Here is a 24,657-nt window from a genome sequence, read left to right as displayed (position 1 = left end):
GCCTGTCACCACCATAATATTTTGGCCTGCCCCCATCCCCCCAACAGCAGCCCCATCCCTATATTGAAGCCCCTCAATTCCCAAAACCAGGGAGCATCTGCTGTCCTTACCAGCCATACCTGGGAGGGAAACTAGGCACCCCAAGGCTCTTTTTTCATTCAAGTCAGTGAGTATTTTACAATACTTCAACATTTATTATTCTTATTTATTTTTTATTTATTTTTTAAAATTTTTACACCTCCTGACTCTCAGTGACTCTGGGCAGTTCACAGATAAAAACAAACAGAACGATAAAAGAATGCAATGATAAAATCATAGAACAAAAGATAACAAAAAATGGCGCAAACCAGACAACAACCAAAGCAAACCCATATTACCCAGAACAGGGCTTCAATCACCCTTGCCAAAGCACTGGGCAAAGAGCCAGGTCTTCAAAGCTCCCTGAAATACCAGCAAGATATTTGTTTATTTGTTTACTGTTTTTTATTTAGCTCAATTAATGAACCAATATCTGTTGGTTAAATCTGCTTGAAGAATTCTGAAATTCATATATAAAAAGAGCTTTTATAGAAAAATCTGTCAGGTTCACTTAAACAAACTTCTGTGAGGGTTAGCAACATCCTTATTTCAATGAAAGTTTGTATATTGGGGAATCCATTATTAAGGATTGTTATATTTATTTATAAAACTCATATGGCCGCCTGTTTTATATAACATAGTCCTAGGTGGCTTACAACAATACCCAGTAAAAACAGAATAACCCACAAGCATGGACCATACTGAAAAAAAGATCATGCTTCCTGCCATCATGCCAAAGCATCCTGTCAACTCCACATTGCTGGGCTCATTCCCATCCTAGCCCAATGCCTGGGAAAAGAGTAGGGTTTTCATTGCTTTCCGGAAGGCTAAGAGAGTAGGGGCTCTCTGGGTCTCCGGGCGGGGGGGCTTTTCCAAGGGCAGCTATGGAGAAGATATGCCTCTGAGGTCCTACCATATGACAACACTTAAGAGACCTGGAGCATGCCCACCCTATCTGATCTGGTGGGACAGGTGGATACCCTCAGGGAAAGCCAGTCCTGCAGATAACCTGGCCCCATGCTATTCAGGGCTTTAAAGGTGATAACCAGCACTTTGAATTGCACCCAGAAAGAAACTGGGGGCCAGTGCAAATTGCACAACAGCAGTGTAACACAGACAAACTATGGGCCACCCAGAACTGTGTGCGCCGCTACATTCTGGACTAGCTGTAACTTATGGGTGATCTTCACAGGCAGTCCCATGCATTGCAGTAATTCAGTCAGGAAGTAACTAGGGCTTGGGTGACTATGAGCAAGGCCTCCTGGCCCAGGAATGAGCTCAGTTGGCACACAAGATGAATTTATGCAAAGGCCACCCCAGCCATGGCTGCCACCTCCTCTTCAGGTAGGAGCAGCAAGTCTAAGAGAACCGCCAAATTGTGCACCAACTCTGTCTAGGGGAGTGCTACCTGTTAGGCCTAGCCCAAAGAACTCCTGGAGATCATGCAGGTTCAATCAGCAAGGTTTATTAGCCAGCGCCTGTTTACAGAAATCTTCTCAGACTGACCACTAGTTCCCAGGCACAGCTATTCACTGTCTTCTGGAATGTTTAGGGATGCGCCAGCTTCCTCCGCTTATCTCCTGAGCGTTGCTCTGGAGACGAGAGCACTGTTTTCACCCCCCTTCCTCCATTCCAGTCCATCACACTACCCCACCCAGAGTAAAAGATGACAACTCACTAGACCTCAGGGGCCAAAACCCCAAGCCTTGGTCAACTCTTGCTAGAGTTGAATTGCAGCTGGTTCCTCCCCTTCTAGGCCCTTACAGCCTCCAGGCACTGGGCAAGCAACTGAATGTCATCACCTGCCCAGCCTGGGGTGGGGGGGAATATATAACTGAGTATCATCTGCAAACTAATGATACCATACCCCATGCCACCAAATGACCTCACTCAGTGGCTTCATGTAGATGTTAAATAGGAGTTGTGAGAGATCCAAGCCCTGAGGCTTCCCACATACTGTAAAAAAGGCCATGAACAAAGGAGGAGCACCCCCCCACACACACTTCCAATCTGCATAGCTGGTCCAGAAGGATACCATGGTTGATGGTTTCAAAAGCCATCAAGAGATCTAGACCACCCCTAACGCAAGTCCTCCAAAGATCATCCACAAGTACAACCAATGCTATCTCAGTCCTATAACCTGACCTAAACCCTCTCTGAAAAGTGTCTCAATAATCTGCTTCATCTAGGATCCTCTGCAGCTAGGCCCCTACCACCCTCTCAACAAGTTTCTCTAAAAAGGGAAGGCTGGAGACTGGATGAAAATTATCCAAAACCATTGGGTCCAAGGATGGCCTTTTGAGAAGGGTGCACCACATAACCATCTGTAAGGAGGCATTAACCTTAATTTGGACCCACATGCCACCTCCTGGGGAGGCCTTAGCTAACTAGGAGAGGCATGGGTCCAGAATACAAGTGGCAGAACTCACAGCAACAGTTTTGTTGAGCTTTAAAGTAATCAGGACAATTCTAGGCACATAATTTTTTGTGTTGTCATTATTATTTAGAAAGTTCATTTATCTCATATATTATTTCATTTAGCAAATTTATATGGCCACCATCTTAATCAGGTGACTGTGGAAGGCTTACAAAACATATTTTAAAAGCACTGTATAAAGACAGAAGGCAACACAAAATTAAAAATAATCAAGACTCCTCACAGCATAAAAACCAAAAAAACCCAAAGCCCTACATCCTGGGTCCAGCAGATGAACCTAGATACTCTAAGAAGCACTGTTCCTAAATTCATCAAACTAACGAACAGAATATTATTTTATTTTATTTTATTATTTTATTTGGATGCTGCCTGACTCCAACCGACTCTGGGCAGGTCACAACAATAAAATAACATTAAAAAAACAGCAAAATACAGACAATTAATCAAAACAAGTACCCAAAATAACTACAAAGAAGTGACCAAGCAGTGGCTAGAGGGTTATTCCCCAAACGGCTCCAAAACTAGATTAGAGGCAGTTAGGATGCCAAGGCCTCTTAAGTTAGGGGATGCAGGAGGAAAAGAAAGTAAAACCCTTTAAATTCACCAGTGAATTTACAGTTATTGCATCCCTAGTCAGTGCTTTGCTATAAAGCGGGGAGAGATTTGCAATTGCGGCAATTACCGCTAATTAGCACACTGCCATATTGGGGAGAAGGATCTAGTAAACCTACTGATGGGTGAGATGCCTTATTTTGCCACCTGTATTAGTTGTTCTGGCAATGAGCCCTTTGGTAGCTGTGTATCTCCTCCAACCCCTTCATGGATCACTGCCTTGTCATGGCGAAGGGGCTTGCGTAACTCAGTGAAGCCATGAGCTATACCGTGCAGGGCCACCCAAGATGGACAGGTCATGACAGAGAGTTCTGACAAAATGTGGTCCACTGGAGAAGGAAATGGCAACCCACTCCAGTATCCTTGCCAAGAAAACCCCATGGACAATGTTAAAAGGCTAAAAGATATGACGCCGGAAGATGAGCCCCTCAGGTCGGAAAGTGTCCAATATGCTACTGGGGAAGAGCGGAGGGCAATTCCAAGTAGCTCCAGAAAGAGTGAAGCGGCTGGGCCAAAGCCGAAAGGACATTCAGCTGTGGATGTATCTGGAAGCGAAAAGAAGGTCCGATGCTGTAAAGAACAATATTGTATAGGTACCTGGAATGTAAGATCTATGAACCAAGGCAAGCTGGATGTGGTCAAACATGAGATGACAAGATTGAACGTCGACATCTTGGGAATCAGCGAACTGAAATGGACGGGAATGGGTGAATTTAATTCGGGTGACCATTATATCTACTACTGTGGGCAAGAAACCCTTAGAAGAAATGGAGTTGCACTCATAGTCAATAAGAGAGTGGGAAAGGCAGTAATGGGGTACAACCTCAAAAACGACAGAATGATCTCAATGTGTATCCAAGGCAAACCATTCAATATCACAGTCATCCAAGTCTATGCCCCAACCACTGATGCTGAAGAAGCTGAAGTTGACCGGTTCTATGAAGACCTACAACACCTTCTAGAACTAGCACCAAAAAAAGATGTCCTTTTCATCATAGGGGATTGGAATGCTAAAGTAGGAAGTCAAGGAGTAATCGGAATAACAGGCAAGTTTGGCCTTGGAGTACAGAATGAAGCAGGGCAAAGGCTAATAGAGTTCTGTCAAGAGAACAAGCTAGTCATAGCAAACACTCTTTTCCAACAACACAAGAGACGACTCTACACATGGACATCACCAGATGGTCAATACCGAAACCAGATTGATTATATACTTTGCAGCCAAAGATGGAGAAGTTCTATACAGACAGCAAAAACAAGACCAGGAGCTGACTGTGGCTCAGATCATGAGCTTTTTACTGCAAAATTTAGGCTTAAATTGAAGAATGTAGGGAAAACCACTAGACCACTCAGGTATGACTTAGATCATATTCCTTGTGAGTACACAGTGAAGGTGATGAATAGATTTAGAGGATTAGATTTGGTAGACAGAGTGCCTGAAGAACTATGGACGGAGGTCCGTAACATTGTACAGGAGGCAGCAACTAAAACCATCCCAAAGAAAAAGAAATGCAAGAAAGCAAAATGGCTGTCTGATGAGGCTTTACAAATAGCTGTGGAAAGAAGGAATGCGAAAAGCAAGGGTGAAAGGGAAAGATATAAGGAACTGAATGCAGATTTCCAGAGAATAGCAAGGAGAGATAAGAAGGCCTTCTTAAATGAACAATGCAAAGAAATTGAGGAAAACAATAGAATGGGGAAGACTAGAGATCTCTACAAGAAAATTGGAGATATGAAAGGAACGTTTAGTGCAAAGATGGGCATGATAAAGGACAAAAAAGGCAGGGACCTAACAGAAGCAGAAGAGATTAAGAAGAGGTGGCAAGAATACACAGAAGAACTATACAAGAAAGATCTTAATGTCCCTGATGTCCACGCTGGTGTGATCACTGACCTTGAGCCAGACATCCTAGAGAGTGAAGTCAAGTGGGCCTTAGGAAGCATTGCTAACAACAAAGCTAGTGGAGATGACAGTATTCCAGCTGAGTTATTTAAAATACTAAAAGATGATGGTGTTAAAGTGCTGCACTCAATATGCCAGCAAGTTTGGAAACCGCAACAGTGGCCACGGGATTGGAAAAGGTCAGTTTATGTTCCAATTCCAAAGAAGGGCAACGCCAAAGAATGCTCAAACTATCGCACAATTGCACTCATTTCACATGCTAGCAAGGTTATGCTGAAAATCCTACAAGCTAGGCTTCAGCAATACATGAACCGAGAACTACCAGATGTACAAGCTGGGTTTCGAAGAGGCAGAGGAACTAGAGATCAAATCGCCAACATTCGCTGGATCATGGAGAAAGCACGAGAGTTCCAGAAAAATATCTACTTCTGCTTCATTGACTATGCAAAAGCCTTTGATTGTGTGGATCACAACAAACTGTGGCAAATTCTTAAAGAGATGGGGGTACCAGACCACCTTACCTGTCTCCTGAGAAATCTGTATGCGGGCCAAGAAGCAACAGTCAGAACGGGTCATGGAACAACCGATTGGTTCAAAATAGGGAAAGGTGTACGACAAGGCTGTATACTGTCACCCTGCTTATTTAACCTATATGCAGAGTACATCATGAGAAATGCCAGGCTGGAAGAATCACAAGCCGGAATCAAGATTGCAGGGAGAATCATCAACAACCTCAGATATGCGGACGATACCATCCTAATGGCAGAAAGTGAAGAAGAACTAAAGAGCCTCTTGATGAGGGTGAAAGAGGAGAGTGCAAAAGCTGGCTTGAAACTCAACATTAAAAAAACTAAGATCATGGCATCTGGACCCATCAGTTCCTGGCAAATAGAAGGGGTAGAAATGGAAGCAGTAACAGACTTCATTTATTTGGGCTCCAAGATCACCGCAGACGGAGACTGCAGCCATGAAATTAAAAGACGCTTGCTCCTTGGGAGGAAAGCTATGGCAAGCCTAGATAGCATATTGAAAAGCAGAGACGTCACCTTGCCGACAAAGATCCGCATAGTCAAAGCTATGGTTTTTCCAGTAGTAATGTATGGCTGTGAGAGCTGGACCATAAAAAGGCCGAGCGCCGAAGAATTGATGCCTTTGAACTGTGGTGCTGGAGAAGACTCTTGAGAGTCCCCTGGACTGCTAGGAGGTCAAACCAGTCAATCTTAAAGGAAATCAACCCTGATTGCTCATTGGAAGGATCGATAATGAAGCTCAAGCTCAGATACTTTGGTCACCTAATGCGAAGAGAGATCTCTTTGGAGAAGACCCTGATGCTGGGAAAGATTGAAGGCAAAAGGAGAAGAGGACGGCAGAGGATGAGATGGTTAGATAGCATCACTGAAGCAATGAGCATGAAACTGAGCAAACTCAGGGAGGCAGTGAAGGACAGGAAGGCCTGGCGCAATAAGGTTCATGGGGTCACGAAGAGTCGGACACGACTTAACGACTAAACAACAGCAACAACATCATGGCATTTCTGTGGTCATTACTTTACAGGCAGTTGGACTGAATTGTGGTACAGTACTTTTTCAGTTATGGCCCCCACTTTATTACCTAACCCCCCCACCAGAGGCTAGATTCTAACACCATTTTGTAAAGCAGTGAAAACTGAGCTGTTCCATAGGGCTTTGAAGATGGCTACCTACTTTTATAACGCCTACAGTTACATCATTGTTGTAAACCACTATGAATTACATGATTTGGTGCTATATCAATTCAGTAAATAATAAATCCATGCCATGTATCCTCACACTGCTTGGACACATAATTAACTATTTGTTCTACAAATTCTAATGACCACCAGTGGCATTCCTGAGCAAATGTCTGAAATAGTAATGAGCTGAATGAAAATCAATAAGCCAAACAGTTGGGAATGTATTTACTTTTTTAAAAAATATATTTTTATTAGATTTTAACAATATCAGATAACTACATTAATATAAATCCAAGATACATATAAAGGGGAAAAAAATATAGAAAATCCAAAAGAGATCTACTGCATTGAGAATAAAGAGACAGGTACTGTACCTATGAAAATTTGCCATATATAAAAAGTATACCAGATTATAGTCTATTGCTATTGAGATAAGCCAGGGGTTCTCAAACTACGGCCCGCGGGGTCATTTATCCAGGGTCATTTATCCAGCCCGCCTGCCTGATTGGAAGTGTCGGGGCTGTGTCGGAGCTGCAGGCGATGCACGAGGAGGGAGATTGCAGGGCCGGACTATTCCACATGACAGGTATACCAGGTCCAGCGGCTCTCCTCCTCTCCTCAAACTATAGTCCGGCCCCCCAACATTCTGAGGGACCGTGAACTGGCCCCCTTTTAAAAAGTTTGAGGACCCCTGAGATAAACCATAACATCTATCCAGATTTGATAGAATTGTGGTTCCTGCCTCTGATGTCTCATTAATTTAACTTTGTGATTTTTTTCTAACGTAGCAATTGAAGTTGTTAATCCACAACTCAATTGTTACATTATATAGAGTTTTCCAACATTGTACAATTATTATTTTGGCTGCTAAAATTAAATGAATAATAAGTTCCTTATTTTTAAGCTTATGGTTTGGTCCTGTAAATAAATGCAGTAAGCCTAGCTCTGGGGAACATTCAGTTCTTTGATTAGTGATAGTACTTATCTCCCCAAAGATTTTACGCCAAAAGGGTATAACTTTATCGCATGACCACCACAAATGAAAGAATGACAACCTCTCCAACATTTGGAAGAATAATTTTGATAAATATGTGTCAATATAACAGGGCTCAAGTGCCAACAATGCCAACAATTCAGTTCTTGCACTGAAGCTGAAGTCAATCCACCTGGTTTCCATAACTTCTGTCAATTTATTTCCTGTATGGGATTACCAAGATCAATAGCCCCGCTTCCTTTAAAGCATATGGTGGAGTTCCTATTTCTGATTGCAATAATAACCTATAAATTTTTGAAATTGTTCCTTTTGGTTATTCTAAATAATGAAGTATTAAATTCTCGAAGTTATTTACTATCTGTTTGTAAATACTATCTAATCCAGTTCTGTTACATTTTGCTAATAAATTGTTAATTTCTAAATAATGCCTTGTGTGCTGATTTTTTAAAATCATGCTCATCTGGTTTATACACTCTCCTCTTAATGCTGCCTTCATAGCATCCCATCTTGTTCTTACTAATGTTTCATTTGTATGGTTTTCTTGAAAAAAAATTATCAAAATTTGAGTTAGTCTTTGCTTTGTTGCTACATTGTATAGTATTATAGTATTAAAATGCCAATTATAAGTAAATGGAATGATTTCTTCTAACTGGAGAGTAATAATCTCTGATATAAGTACTGGTACAATTTTAACTTGTTGCAAAAAAATTTGAAAAAGTGTTAGAAATCCATATATAGTCTATTGTAGAATGCAGTGTATGTCTTCCTGAATAAAATGCATGTGCTTTTGTTGCAGGGTTCATAATTGTCCATGTATCTATGAGTCCAAGACTATGCGTTAAGTTTTGGAATCTCTTGTGCATTCCAGTCTGAGGTTTTAATGCATCAATACTGAAGTCCCCTCCTTTTATAAAATTATCTGTATTACTTTTTTTTTTCCTGATCATAATCTTTTGTAAGTAACCAATCTGACCCGGATTAGGAACATAAATAGATGCTAAAATTATTTTATTATCAAATTGACCTTCTATAAATATATATCTACCTTCCCTATTTTTCAGAATCTTTTGAACCTTGAAATTTATGCCAGCTTTGAAAAGAATAGCTACACCCCTTGATTTATTGGATCCTTGTGCAAAAAATAATTTATCAAAATACCTATCATGCAACCTATTTGTTATATATGTTTCTTGTAACATAACCAGATGAGGTTTAAATTATTTGACATATTAACAGTCCTTTTCCTCTTAATAGGATCTCTCAGACCTCTAACATTTAGAAATAATTTTACATTGTTCTCCCATTACCTACATTTTTAAAGAATATCTCTATCTAATTTCTCTATGCAGTTAAGATTATCTCGCGTCCAGAAAATTATTGAAATCTTATTGCTCACAAAATCTATCAAAAAATTGCCTGATATTAAAGAGCATGTATAACATTAGAATTCTTTTCCCTGCATTAATACCCTCCTCCCTTATCCCTCCCCCTCCCCATCCCCCACACTGTACCATGCCTCCATATCCAACCTCCCTACCCTCCAGTCCCACTTACACCAATAGTGAAAAAATCACAGAGGATCCTTTAAGGATCCTTTGCTGCTATATAGCTATGCTGATACCTTTAAGGATCTTCTTCATGGTTTAAGGGAAGGGTGACCTACTGAAATTCCTTCTCCCTTTCACCAGCCAATAAACTCTCAAATTTAATTGCAATAGTTCCTTAGCCATAGTTTTACCTACATTATTATTTTATTTTATTCTTTAGTCTTATTTACTTAACTCCCTCCTTTTCCCCCTTCCTCTAAACCTAAACATTCAAAAAAAGTAATACAGTCAATATAATATCTTTTACTCTGCATCTCAGTGCAGCATTCTTGTCTAATTTTCAGCTTGTAGTTGAGCCTGCTTTCCATGGTTCCAAGGACAAGTCATAGATTGCTTCCTTCATCCCTTGTTAGAGAACTCTGCCAACAAGTTGTGCTTCTCAGTCAAAGTAGAAATAACTTTTTGTCCTTGTGACATAAAAGCAATCAATTTAAAAGGGAATCCCCACTCGTATTGAATCTCGTTCTGCATAAGTTTTTCTGTCAGTGGTTTGAATTCCTTTCTTTGCTGCTAAATAGCTATGTGGATATCTTGAAAGAAGAATATTCTCTCACCATCCCATTTAATCTCCTCCAGTTCATGTGATTTTCTTATAATTTTGTCTTTTATATTTGAATTTACAAATCTGCAGCATGTTTATTCCGTTTATCCCACAATTCTTTTTTTGTTTTATTAATTGTCCGGTAACCTCCATATCAGATGTCTGTCCGTGTCTGTGGGCAGAGCTTTCATCCTCCATTGCTGCTGCTTTGTTGCTGGGAAGAGGTACTTCCTCAACTTCCTTTGGGTCTTCCAAATAAGCTTTGATCCCTTTCCTTTGTGCAGAGTCTCCTTTCTTAATATCCTTTAAATTATTTTACTATTTGATAAGATATTTAATGAGATAAACTGGCTATATTAAAGAAAATAGCTAGATCAGGAGAAGAGTGGAGAACTCAGCATGCCTTCCTTGTCTGTGGCTAAGGAATTTATTTACTTATTAATCAAATTTATATCTTGCTGCAATCATAAAAAGACCCTTGGTAGCTCACAATAATAAGCAAAAACCATAAAAATACAGAATAAAAGCTATATTATAAACACTTAAAATCTCACTGAAACTCTGTTTTCAGCTTTTCCAAAAAAAGGCAGGTAACATTGAAGCCAATTGAACCTCCAAGGGAGGCTATTCTGAAGAGCTGATCCCATCATAGAAAAACTATGCTTCCAGGCTTCAGCTCCCCTAACTTCCCAAAAATGGGGAATAGCCAGCTGCTTCACTTGGCACAAGTAACGTGGTCAGGCTGAGTCTAGTGGGGAGATGTGGTCCTGCAGGCAACTTGGCACCAAGCTATAAATGGCTTTATAGGTTAAAACCAGCACTTTAAATTGTATCTGGAAACTGATAGAAAGTCAATACAGGGCCTGCAAAAGGGGTGGAATAGGCGCCTACTGCCAAGCACCCATCAGTGCCTGGACTATGACATTTTGTACCAACTAAAACTTCCAGGTGATCTTTAAAGGCAGCTCCATGTAGAGTACTTTGCAGTTGTCTGATTAGATCCCAATGAGCAGGTCCTCCTGTCTCAGGTAAGGCTGCAAGTGGTGCATCAGCCAAAGCTGGCCAAAGGCCCTCCTGGCCACAGCCTCCACCTGCTAATCCAGCAGGAGTTATAGGACCAGGAAGAACCTCCTCCTCAGTTGTCCTTGAGGCACAATGCAACTCCATCCAGAGCCAAAACAGAGGGCCTGGAGAAACCCTGATGTATAAACAAAAGAAACAAAAGTACCGGACCATAACAAAAGCTAAAATTTTCAGAGGACAATATTCTCTTGAATTGCATACCTAGTACATGGAACTTGATAACTGGACAATGTAAATAGATTCTCCATGCCCTTATCATGGCTAAATGACTAATACTGGAGCATTGGAAAGATAAATGTACGGCCTCATTTACTCAATGGATTGAAGACCTGATTGCACTTGCCACTTATGAGTGGATTAGATGTGGACAAGTACAATGAAATATGGGACTCATTTACTGTATACAAAATACAGTAGGTTAAAAAAAATGATAGTCATATAAATGTATTATAAATATATACGTACTTGAATAATATTTGCATTAGATAAATATATATAGAATTGTAACTTTATAATGACAATGACATATACCATTTTTTCCTTTGTCGTACTTTTTTCACTTTTTTGTAAAGCACTTATTTTTTTTCTTTGACATTATATGTATCTCCATCATTATTATCATTGTGTTTTGCTTTTTTTGCTTTTTCTTTTTTGTCATTAATTAAAAAGCAATAAAAAATAAAAAAAAATAACAGGGGAGAAAACCAACTTCTGTGATGTTCCACATAGGAAGAACTACTGCACCATCCTTTCCTCCCCAATCACCACTGACTAGAACTGTCTGCTGAGGAAGGAGCAGAACCATTCTAAACTAGTACTTCAAATCCCCAATCCCCACAGCCAGTCCAGAAGGATACCATGGTCAATGTTACGGACAGCTACTGAGAGGTCCAAAAGGACGAGGACAAGTGCAGTGCCCCCCATTCAGGTCCCAACACAGGTAATTGACAAGAGTGACCAGTGTCATCTCTGTCCCATACCTGTAGTTGGTCCAGAACTAACATCTCAACAATCTTCGCCAAAAAGGGAAGGTTGGAGACCAGGCAGTAGATGTCTAATCCAAGGAGAGTCTCTTATGGAGGGGTGAACCAACATCAACCCCTCCCACAATAAGATGTTTACAAACTCCTGGATCCAGAGAATTGCTCCACCCGGCAGAGAGAGGTTACTTGGGGTAATTTTGTCAAGGACCTGAGATGCTGCCTCATGCCAGCAGCTAACCAAGCCCTCAAACAAATCACCTGCAAGATCATTAGGGAAATCCCCAACCGCCTGCCCAAACCAGACAGATCCATAAGGTATCTGGGGCAGACCATCTAAATGGATCCAGGCCTGTGTAAGAAGCAGGTGGCAGTCAATTGAATCTGAACCAGGAAGTGATCTGATCATGACAAAGAACAGACAGTAATACTCCCCATATCCAGGTCACATAACAGCTGCTCAGAGGTGAAAACCAGGTCTAACATGTGACTGTCTACATGTATCAGAGCAGAGATAACCTGGGACAAGCCCATGGTTATCATGGAGGTCATGAACTCCTGGGCTCTACTATACCTGGCCCCTTACCTGGAGGTGGAAGCTCCCCAATACTAACAGATGGAGGCCTCAACGAGGAGCCAGCAACTAGGAACCTAGGAAGGGATTCTGTAGAGTAGCAGAGAGGCTGGTACACCAAAAGGCTTGTCCCTCTGGTCTAGCCAAACACATAGGCACTCATACTCAGCCATCTCTGGAACAGATAGGGCATCAGCATAGATCAATGCTGCCTACCTCCATGGCCCTGATATTGAGGTTGATGCAGAACCTGAAACCTGGCTGGATATATTTCCAAGGTGGCAACATTATAACCTTTCCTCAGACAGGTTTCAGTAATGCAAGACAAATCTGGCCATTTCTCCACCACTAAATCAGGGTGGTTGTGGTCTTATTGCAGACTGATCTGGCATTAACCACACCAAGCTGAGGTCAGGTACTCTAGTGATCTAGCCACTAGGTACCCAGGTTGGAGGGAGAGGCAAACAGAAGAAGAGGCCACCACCAAATTGGAGGCCTCTCTTCCTATGGAATGGCCTACCCAGTGCCTCCTGCTATATCTCCCGTACTCCAGCAAAACTGGGATACTCCATGCCATACTTTCCCTCCCTATGCACTCCTGGCTCCAACCCCACTTAACATGGGAGTTAGTTTCCCATCCCTCTTCCCATCCCTCCTTGCTCTATCTAACCATGTAGGAGCCAGCAATCTGGTCACAAGGCTGCTCATGCCAACCTCAGCAGACAGGAGTGGAATGGAACAACCTCCCTCCCTTGCCTTCTATAAAACCACAACCCGTACCATCAAACAAAACAACAGAGAAACAATACAAAATCAATACCAAGAGGGACACTCCCACTATCTTGAATATTGCCACTTCCTCCCCAGCTAGAACTCTCACTTCTGGTTGCTAATCTGGATTAGTGAATAGGTCCTTTTAGTCCTATAGTCTCCTTAACCTGAAATTAGGTCACCAGCATCTTAGGCAGAGAAGGGTTTTTCATACCTACTGTATTTGAATCTGAGAACTTGCTTCATGCAAAATAGATTATCTAAAATTGAGCCCCAATCCCTCCCCCAACTGTCTATGTTCTACAGATGAATGCTAAAGAAACTGCTATTCTTTCTTTTGTTCATTTTTAGAGGATATCAGCATATTTTACAGCACTTTATTGTATTTCTAAACCCAACCTGAAGTAGGAATCATGAAGTGCATTTTGAACGTTCGCTATTCAGATTCAAATTTTTGTTAGCCTTCACTGGAATACCTAGTTGAACTTGAGAATCGTTCTGCTTGTATGATCCTGTCTTATGTACAGGATCAGCATAGACGAATGTATGTGGACCAATATATCTTTCAGGCTATATCATTTTATTTAGAACCTGTACATAAGTATCAGGCTGGAAAATTTGCCTCTAGACACTCACATTCACCAGCACAAAAGTTCTTCCTATGATGGATAATGGAGAAATTCCTAAGTAAAATTGCCCTATTTTCTTCACATATGATTAGATCAGCACTGAAATAGCAAATTGTTTTGATATTGGCAGTGTTGTCATTAGGCTACAGAGTTGACTTCCAATAGAGATGAAAAGCAGTAATTCACATATCATGCAGGGCTGCAGTTTCAAAATGTCTTTACTACTCAGCCAGATATCACAGCTTCTATCTATCTGCTTATCCTCTTCACATTTTGATATTACTCTGCATTAGGCTGAATTGATTACAACAGTAACTGCCAGACTGTGTACTGGCCCCCTGAATGGGACTGAATAGCCCATCCTCAGAAGAGGCTATTCACTCCATCTCTGAATAAATCACTGCTCTAGGCCAATTTTCTAAGCAGGTGGCACGCTTAAAACAGTGATTTAACCAGAAATATTTAGGAGGAATATGGTAGGGCACCTAGTTTGCATGCAAAAAGTCCTCAGTTCAATTTGTGACATCTTCAGGTAGGCTCAGAAACCCTTATCTGAATGCTTCAGTCAGAGCAGTATGAGTTAGATGGATCAACGAACTGATTTAGTGTCAGGCACCTTCCTCGTGATTTCAGTCTTATAGATAATGCTTATTTTTAAGTGGACTAAAATACATATTTTCAGATAGAAGGTTGAAGTATATTTCCAGTTCTAATTCAGAAAGCAAATATGCTTCACTATTACAAGTTTGGGAAACACTAATTTAAAAAATGAAATGGAAGGGTTTTTTTTTTGAATAATGACTATGCAGTAGAAGAAATGCATAACTGATTTTTTTTTTCAAGTGAAATCCATGTTTCTTTCTTCCTGATAATATGTATTCTGGACAAATACCATCTTCCCAGTTTCAGAATCTTGTTGTTGGGAAAGTATTATTTCCATCCATTATATCCTGTTTCATTTGTGATAATGGATATAGGATGGAACCAAGAGAGCGGGTGTCATAGATTACCTAAGGCATCACTAGAGATGAATGAGTTTCCCCTCTGTAATCTTTTTTAAAATATGTTTTCAACTTATTTCTGCAGTTGTTTAGCTACTATCCTGGTTGGTCATTCCTCTGTTCTAGATTATTTATTCAGCAAAGTGAAAGAAAAAGGAGAGGGGGAAAAAAAAAAGAGGAAGATGTGATTTCTCATAATAATGGCCTGCCTTTTCATGAGTATCCTGTCATTTTTCTTCCAGTTCTATAAAGGCTATATTCTTCTTTTCCCTTCTGTAACAGAAGAGTGTTCAGATTTGTTTTCTGTAAAAATAAAGACAATAAAAGAATAAATTATCTCTTTTCCAATACACAATTGTAGTTCTGGTTTCTTTTCTTACATTAGGATAAGTTTTAGCCTAAATATGGAACTTGCTGAGCACACACAGAGCAGATTAGCCTGACTCCTCTAAGGTATGTAGATTTTGCTCACGCCTTGATTTTTTATTGCCTTTTCACCTTCATAATTATAATACAACATCTGCTCAGTCACTGGTCACCAACCCTTATTTGCTGATGCCATCCCACTATGGCACAAGCATTCATGTGTGATAGCTGTAGCCAATCGGGAAGGATCTTGCTGTGAGAGGTTAGGGTGGGCACACAAGGAATAGCTTTGGGGGCAAAATGTTGCAAAACAAAAGGCTGCATTAGCCTCTTGCCAGAACGCTGAGGGCAGCATTTAATTAATACCATCATTTACATAAGTATCTTTATCTAGCTTGGATACTCAGGCTGATAATAATTGCTTGTACTTGTATTTTGCTTGGCAGTTGAATAGAAATTGAGATGAGATCACCCAAAGGGGGAAAAAACCTCAGCTATTAGTGAACTAAACAAAAAGAATTCTGCAGTAAGTTTCTGGGTTTATTTTAATTGCCAAAGAAGCAGAAATAAATGTTTCAGTAATGTGATACTGTAAGTATTTTAAAGACAAATTTTATTTTAACATTTGTGTGGTTTATGTGAGAAAGCTTATCTGTGTTATTGTAACAATCAATTTGTTTTGTCTTGAATTACAGTATTGTTTACTTAAATATAATTATTGGTTCATGGTCAATCATTTAATGCACTTTGACAGATTGATATTGTGAGGAGAATCTGATTCTGGTTAGTTGCTATTAAAGCATATGGAATAAACAATTCAGCATTTTTAAAGATGTGAATGAACTCACTAGGCCTAGTTAATGCCTTTTTGTTAATTGAGATACTGTATATAACAAGGTTGGATTGAACTGCAGCATGCAATGTATACATTATACTTATCTATGGATTGTTTAACCAAAATCCATGGTTTGTAAATAAACCACAATTAACTTATGAAAATAAACTTATTGTGGTTTATTCTGCAAAATATCCAAAGCCAAAATCTATAGGTTATAAAGCATAATAGCTGGATACATCCTATATGTTAAGCCAAACACAAATAAACCACATTCTGATTTAGTATGATGTACAGATCTAGTCAGCAAGCAGTGTATTTATGAGCTGTGTCTGTTATGTTGACATCAATGCCTTAAATGTAGCCAGTTGTCAAGGATATGTTGTTATTTCAGAAACAATAGCTATTTAAAGCATTTTCTCATTTATATTACATTGAAAAATTCATCCCTTGAATTTGCATGTCATCCTTGTGCAAGGACCATGCTAATCTTTTCTGTATTGTTCCAATACGTGAATGTGCTGCAAATAGTTAGGTTGTCTTAAAATTGTACTCAACTTTAGTCATTGACCATTATAAAGTAGATTCTGGTCATCTATCTTCCTCCTCCTTTAGATTTTTATCCCACTTTTTCCTAGGAATCAAGGCATCATATATAGTACTTAAGGGAGTACATTATACCATTCCCTCCTCAATATTTCCCAGCCAACTGCTCACTCCAAGCCTCCAAGTTGGGAGTTATGATAGAATGAGTGAACAGGAGCTCAGATAAGAAGAAGAGAGTTTTGCAAGGGAGTTTGTGGGGGGAGAAAAGGGAAGGAGTACACTGACCACTCATTTCCAGAGACTAAGCATCAAAGTGAAGTTAACTGGGCAAGGAAGCTAGAGCTTCAAGCTCTGTAACAGTATAACATAGATACTATCTTCTAGGCTCCTAAAGAAGAAGAATATAAAGTTACCAACAATAGCTAGGACTGTATGAAGGCAGAAAGAGGATCAGGATGCTTTCCAGTTTATTGTATAGGGTATCAAATGTATAACTGCCTGCCCGATAGACATAAGTTGTGAGCTTTTGCTAAGTACAGTGAGCTTCTGGCTAGCAGTGAGCAATCCATTCGCTTGAAACAAAGATGGCTGAACTGGAGATGCTTAGACAGCCAGAGAAGTATATTGACAAAACCTTCCAGAATGTAATAATTTTGTCCCAATCCCAAGATGGCAGCTCCCTTGTTCTCCGGGAGAACAAGGGTCTTGGGGTAAGACCCCTTTTAAAGATAATAAAGGCATTCCTGTAGGAGGGACTCAGTCATTAGGTGATGAACCCACATTGGTCAGCAATTCAAGGCAGGCCAGATCAGGAGACAGACTCCATAAGTTTGACTGGAACTATATTTTATTGATATAGACTATGGTAAGAAAATCTTGAAAGCCTGACTGAGTCATTTGTGTGATTCTCTATAATATCTCCTCATACTGTGGTACTTCAGCCAACAGCTCACTCTGGGGATGGAAGACTTTAGGTTGTGGGTGATTCATTCATCCAGGGTTTGTGATGGGTGTGTACACTTCATGGTGACTTGCCTATTTGGTGCAAAAGTTGCAGACAACATGAGTTGTTTAGATATAGTACTGGGGAAAAAACAGTGGTTGTGGTCCATATTACCACTAATGATACTGGGAGATGTAGTTACTGAATCCTGGAAGCCAAATTTTGTTTGCTAGATGGCAGATGAAGTCTAAGATTGCCAAGGTGACATTTTGAAAAATGCTACTTGTTCCGTTAATAAGACCAACTAGGCAGGCATAGTTTAGGGATCTCAATCTTTGGATGAGACAGTAATGTCAGGCAGAGGGATATAGATTTATTAGGCACTGGGGAATGTTTTAGGACAAGCCAAACTTGTACAAAAGGCATCTACTCCAACTAAGTTGGAAACAGGTTCCTGGTGCAAAAAAAAAAAAAAATTGACAGAGTAGCTTTTAAACCAATCCTTGAGGGAATGCCGACAGCTGCTAGACAGCATCTGGTTCAGGAAGATGCAGATATTTCAGGAAACACTATCAGGGAGAGGACCAGTGTTGGAGATAGGTTAATGAATGGGTGTGTCAGTCAGGAGATGAGAGACAAAAAAGGCTGTGAAAAAGGTTCATGCTAAAATTTGAAAAAAGACATGATATATAGCTGTTTCTGTGTTAATGTTAGTAGCTTCTGAGACAAAATAGTAGATTTTGAACAAGATAGATATAGCAAGTATAACTGAAACCTGTTGGAATGGAGAAAACTACAGTGGTACCTCTAGTTACGAATGCCCCTACTTACGAATTTTTTGAGATACAACCAGCTCCGGCCCCAAAAATTTACCTCGACTTGCGAACTCTCCTTGACTTACGAACCGGATCCGCAGCCATTTTCCGCCCGTTCCATGTGGTCCGCGGCCATTTTTCCGCCCGTGCCATGTGGTCTGCAGCCATTTTCCGCCTGTTCCACGTGGTCCGCGGCCATTTTTCTGCCCTGCCGTGTGGTCCGTGGCCATTTTCCACCCCGACGCGTGGTCTGCGGCCATTTTTCTGCCCCTGACACGTGGTCCACGGCCATTTTTCCGCCCTGCCGTGTGGTCCACGGCCATTTTTCCACCCCTGACGCGTGGTCCGCAGACGCCGGAACAGATTAACGGTAATTACATTGAACCTTATGGGAAAATTTGCCTCGTGTTGTGACCAATTCGAGTTTAAATTCGTAACTCGAGGTTCCACTGAACGGATTAAATTCGTAACTCGAGGTTCCACTGTAATGGGCTAAGTCATTCCTAGATTAAAGCTTTATAGTAAAGACAAGGATAGGGTCACTTTGGGAGGTGTTGCTTTTTATATCAAGCAAAATATAACATCTAACATACTAGAAAACAATGAAAAACCAGATTTCTTCATAGAACCACTATCTGGCCACAGTGTTCTTCGTAGAATCACTACAGTATCTGGCCACAGTGCCCATTAGTTCTAAAGGTATGTTCTTGCCTGCCTGATCAATATATTGAGGAAGATGTATGTGTGTGTGTGTGTGCGTGCGCGCCACCTCAGTCACTGAAATATTAGGATTAAAAACAGCAAATAGAAATAACAGAAACAGTCAAACCAAAAAACCAACAATATATACCACATGTCTTTTGATGTGGTATATCAGAGTGTTGCAGAGAAGAAGTTTTTGTAATAAGTGAGGAATTAAGTTACCTTTATGCAGACTGGGTGCAGTCATGCTCAGCTCATGGCAAAGAAAGCACATTTCTAGATACAGTATGTTAAATGATTATGCCTTAAAATGCTTGGTCTTGGAATCAGCCAGGGGGAAGGCAATCCTAGGTCTAATCCTAAGTAGCGGTGTAATTAGCATGGAACTAATAGGAAACAGCGATAATAGCACTGGGGTTGCAATGCAAGTGAGAAACAGGGAGGTCCAAAAGTTACATTTGATTACAAAAGGAGATATTTTCCCCCAAATGAGGGGACCAGTAAAAAGGAGAGTGAAAGGAAAAAGTCAAGAAATACACATTTTTTTCATAATGCACGGAGGCTCATGTATAATATATTTATTCTACAATATAAAAGAGTCAGTGAAGCTCAGGAAGAGGCCAGCATGGTGCTCTACTGGTGTCTTGGAAGCTGTAAAAGTTAAGAAGTCTTCTTTCAGGAAATAGAAACCTGTGCTAATGAAGAGAACAAAAAGGAGTACAAACTCTTGCAGAAAAAATATAAGGTAATAATTAGGAATACAAAACAAGAATTTAAAGCACAAATGACAAAAAAAGGGAAACTAGGACATTTAAATGTATATTAAGCAGAAAACCTGGCAGGAGTTGAGCCATTAGATGGCAAGAGTGAAAAGGATCCTCATGCTTATGAAAATTGCAGAGAAACTGAATAAATTCTTTTTATTTATCTTTACTATAGAAGATATTGGACAGATGCCAGAGTCTGTACAGAACTTCCGAGGGAGGGATTTAAAACAACTAAGACAAATCGAGGTAAGAAGAGAAGATACACTAGGACATCCTGAGATACCACACTCTAATAACTATCAGATCCTGATGGCATCCACCCAAGAGTTATTAAATAACTCATATCTAAAACTATTGATCTTCTATAAAAAAAATATGTAACATTACTCAGGCTTAGTTTCAGAAAACTGGAAGCTAGTCAACGTGATGCCAATTTCTAAAAAAGGACCCAGGAAAATTATCTGGGAAAGTCAGTTTAACATCCATTCCCTGCAAATTGGCAGAAACTGTAATCAAGGAAAAAAAAATAATTAGGCAGAATTATTGGAGAAACAAGCCTTGCTGAAGGCATTCCATGAAGTTCTTTTCAACACCTGGATTTTCAAACAGCCTTTGAGAAACTTCCTCATCAGCTGAGTAAATTTAGCAGCAATGGGATAATAGGACCTGTTTTTTATGGATTGCTAACTGATCAAAAAACAGAAAGAAAAGATGGGGATAAACAAGCAATTTTCTCAAATGAAGGATGAAGCAGGATCTATGTGGAAAGGCCAGATTTTACTATTTTCATGCAGAAAATCTATGATTCAGTCACTGTCATCTCTATTTTAAAAAAATTCAAATGGTAGAAGCATTTAAAAAGGTCTCCAATGAGATATTAGAGATGTAACTAACTAAAGTAGAAAATGGTGGAATATATTAGAATAGGGAACATGTTAGGCCAGGAGAATTGGAATTTTGAGAGCAGTCATGGGCAGTCCTACATAATGGCTGATGCAGGGAAAGTTTACCTTCTCATAAAAATGGCTTCCATAATCATAAAATACTTATTTACTGGAAATTAAATCATTGGGGGCAAACTTTCTAAGATATAGTTGTTGACTATACAGTTTTATGAATTATGACTGAAGTGGGATGAAGAAGTCTGCTACATAAGCTATAAGAAGAATTGCAGATAAAGCCTTGCTCACATCAAGCTTCACTTCTGGACATGTCCATGCTGTTTCTTTGGCAGCAAAGAAAAGATTTGTCATTGCCTTCTTCCAGGATTGTTCGTTTTACTTTCCAGTCTAATGTGCATCCCTGGCATTTCTTAATGGTCTCCTGTCTAAATACTAACCAGGTCTGATCCTACTTGACTGTTTTGAGATTGGCCTTGGTAAGCTAGGTGTTGTCCTGAACATAAATAGGTATCAGTTTTCTAAAAATGGAATTGAGTGTAGAGTATGGGGACTACACCACAGAATCCTGACCCTCTTTCAGGTGGAGATGGGCTAGGATTTCAGGCTATATTCATGGAGAGATGAGAAGCAGTCCACTCTGTCCAGAGTTTCTGGACAGGAGGTCAGGGAAGTTCCTTTACTGTTTCCAACCCTCAAAACCATTTGTGCTGTGAATGTACTTGTGTCTATAGCAAAAATGGGATTTAAAACATTTATTTTTCATTGTTTGTTGTCTTGAGTGCTGTATGGGCAGAAAGCCAGGGTATCAGTGTAAACACCCGTAATAATAATTTGTTGGGATTTATTCCTGGAGCCACGCTCCCTCTTCTAGCCTTTTAGGTGTTCTCTATCATTTCAGTTTACCTTTGCCATTCTGTAGACAAGTGGACACTTAAACAAAGCAGTGTGTTTTAACTAATCACCATTATCACTTCCTACGGAGCCTGTATGGAACCCAGAAGCATTCTTGTAAAGAGGATGGCAGAGATTTGCATGCAGCATGGTGATTTCCATTTCATTAAAAAATAAATAAAGGGCGATGGTACAGGGAACCTGAAGGAGATCCAGTATGGTGTAACGTGTAAGATGCTGGATTAGGAGCCAGAAAACACAAGTTCTGCTCTATTCTCAGCCATTAAAGCTCACTGAATGACTTTGGACTAATCACTGTCTCTCAGTCCAACATATTTCACAGGATTGTTGCTGTATGCTGATCTATGACCATAATTGTGGAAACCCAAAGAGATGAGCTTGGAGAGACGGTGTAGTGAGTTACAAAAACATGTTTTAAGCCTAAGTAATTAAGAAAACTTTAGAAAGACAAAGTGTTCCCTGGTGTGTAAGAGGGAGGGAAAGGAAAACACAATCAGGCTTTCGACATTCTGTTACTATAGCTTAGATCAGTAGTTCCAGTCATTCTTTGAGGAGTCTGTTTCCTGATCTGGCTTACTTAAAAGGCTAACAGTAATAAAGATTGATTTGATTTGAGAGTTGTTGTGTGAAAAAAATTAAAGGAAGGATTACTGTTTATGACACCTTAAGCTCCTGGAAGAAAGGTGGAATATAAATATGAATGAATGAATGAATGAATGAATGAATGAATGAATGAATGAATGAATGAATGAGGTATCAAAGGAGGTGCCTGCAGACACATAGGTGTCCACAAGTACCATTTGCATTCCTCTGTACTCAATGGATCAGGAATGTTCCTGTAGGTTCATATGCTCAAAGTTCCTGTCCTGGTTTCTGCCTACTACTGCTGCTATACTGCAGGGATATGTACTGCTAAACAATATAATCTCCTTTTCATTCAAGTTGAGTGTCTATGTAATGAGCATGCTGTATCTTCATATTAACACATGTGACTAGGTCACATAATTATTTTGCATAACTGCAGGTATTTTTTTTTCCTGTAGTTCTGTTTCAGATACTCAGGGAAGAATCCACTGAAATGTATACCCTAATAAGGATTAATTATTATTATATTACATATGTTATATTATCAAGGATTAATTAAAACTGATCCCATCCACCAGGGATATTGTAGTTCTGAATTAAAGTTTTGGCTTCCAAGAGACTCCCACAAGTCTCTTACTGTACAAATTAGACCATGATTTATAAAATGTACATTAGCTTTTTTAATCTTTCCAACTTATTAAATGTTACTCTTGACAATAGAGATACTCATTGGAATTTCCTTCTTGTGTGTGATATAAAAACATGCCTCAGTGTTGTGAGATCAAAAAGCAAGATGGATAAAGCCAAGAAGGAACTGACAAACTCTTTGGGAAGAAGCCTATACCCCCCATATCCCAACAGTCAAAGAGCAGACTCTTCTCCAGGAACCAGCTCAACTCCAGCAGATGCTTCCTACAGAATATTCAATAAGAAATATCCAGTGGTGAAAGAACGTGGATTTTATTCTGATGTCCTTACACCTGGTGCTTCAGATCTCTTGGGCGTAAGTACATAACATCTCACTTCTCTGCCTTTTTTTTTCTTTTTGCATACAAAAAGTACTAATATAAATTTTATAAATATATTACAGATGAGTAGCACTTTAGATTTGAAGGCAAAAAAGTGCTTTGGAGCATGTGGAGATATACACATAGTACTTGTCTGCAATTTCTTCAGTGTTTTCCTGGGATTGCACAGCAGCTACAGAGAACAGCAATGGAAACCTGGGAAAAGATGAAGCTGCTTTAAGGTGTTGTAGATAGGTGCTATGTGAATGCCCCTGTGTTCTTCAGAACACCATTCTGGCCTTGAATCTGAAGCACTGCACAGCCCAAACAAATATATAAATTCTGGATCTATCTCATTAATAGGGAGCAATTGCTGATTTTCTAATTCCATTCTTTGTTCAGTTTCTACCTTTCTTCCCCACAAGCTATTCTTTATTTGAATAGGAAGATGGAAAGTGGATTGTTATCAGCCCTCTTCTCATTTCAAAGGGGAGAAATTGCCACTTATGAAAGTAGCAGTCTCTATTGAGTAGTATCTCAGATGCTTTCATAATTAGCTTGGCTTTGCCATAATTGTTATACAAGGGCACCCCATATGTTGTAATCCTGGCTTTAACTGATTTGCTTCAATAAAATTTAAGAACTTGAAATTAAGTTTCAATAATTAAACAGAGAAAGACTAGAATAGGAAAAACAGAATAGAAACACATGTAAAGATTGATTTATAATGTCAGAGCTAAGAAAAGGAATTCTACTTTATGACATGCTGTCATTCCAGATACAGTATGATTCCCAAACTTTATCTAGCACCTCTTCAGCTTTCAGGACTGGAAGCTGTATTTTTTTAACCAATGGGTTGTATCCAATTGTGTCCATTAGTAGACTGAATTGTCCCTTTCCCTGAATTCTCAATGACTTCTGAAAGAGACTGAGCAGATGGGGGAATATGATGTTTGTATGTGTCACACTGAGGTTTGTAAATATGGTGTTTATGATGCTTCTTGTGTTCATTTTTTATACAGAAACTCAATACACATACAAACAAATGCAGGTTCACAACTGATTGTTTTCTGAACTAAAAGTTCCACTGACTCACACATTCATGCATCCACGAGTACCTATCTGACTTAATCAGATAGGTACTCAGAGAGGGATCTGGCTGGTTTATATTGGTGTTGGTGATAGATAACCTGTCTTCTTTGCCATACTTATCCAACTCAGATTCCAGCTTATCATGCTAGATTTGAATCCCAGCAGAACTGAGTAAGGATGCCCACTGTGTGTGTTACCTAGTTCTTTATGATGGCTCCAAATGCTACCACTTCTATTAACGTTCTACAAATGTTCCAACAAAACTTG

At 39.7% G+C, this 24,657-nt stretch overlaps 1 protein-coding gene and 1 pseudogene across 1 annotated transcript in view; one reads left to right on the top strand and one right to left on the bottom strand.

Annotated features, from left to right (window-relative positions):
• Positions 1-16,556: 16,556 nt before the first annotated feature.
• LOC112540781 (U6 spliceosomal RNA) lies at positions 16,557-16,651 on the bottom strand (annotated as a pseudogene).
• A 6,433-nt stretch (positions 16,652-23,084) lies between these two features.
• DNAH1 (dynein axonemal heavy chain 1) overlaps positions 23,085-24,657 on the top strand; it is a 158,679-nt gene continuing 157,106 nt past the window's right edge. Inside the window, exon 1 of the mRNA XM_025167399.2 lies at positions 23,085-23,294. Within this exon, the coding sequence (XP_025023167.1) occupies positions 23,085-23,294 (210 nt within the window). The remainder of the gene's footprint in view (positions 23,295-24,657) is intronic.

The sequence above is a fragment of the Python bivittatus genome, unplaced genomic scaffold (genome assembly GCF_059951505.1).
Source record: "Python bivittatus isolate LINGU-HERP-01145 unplaced genomic scaffold, Pbiv_v1 ctg000080_np1212, whole genome shotgun sequence".
Lineage (NCBI taxonomy): Eukaryota > Metazoa > Chordata > Lepidosauria > Squamata > Pythonidae > Python > Python bivittatus.
This window is presented reverse-complemented; position numbering and strand designations above follow the sequence as displayed.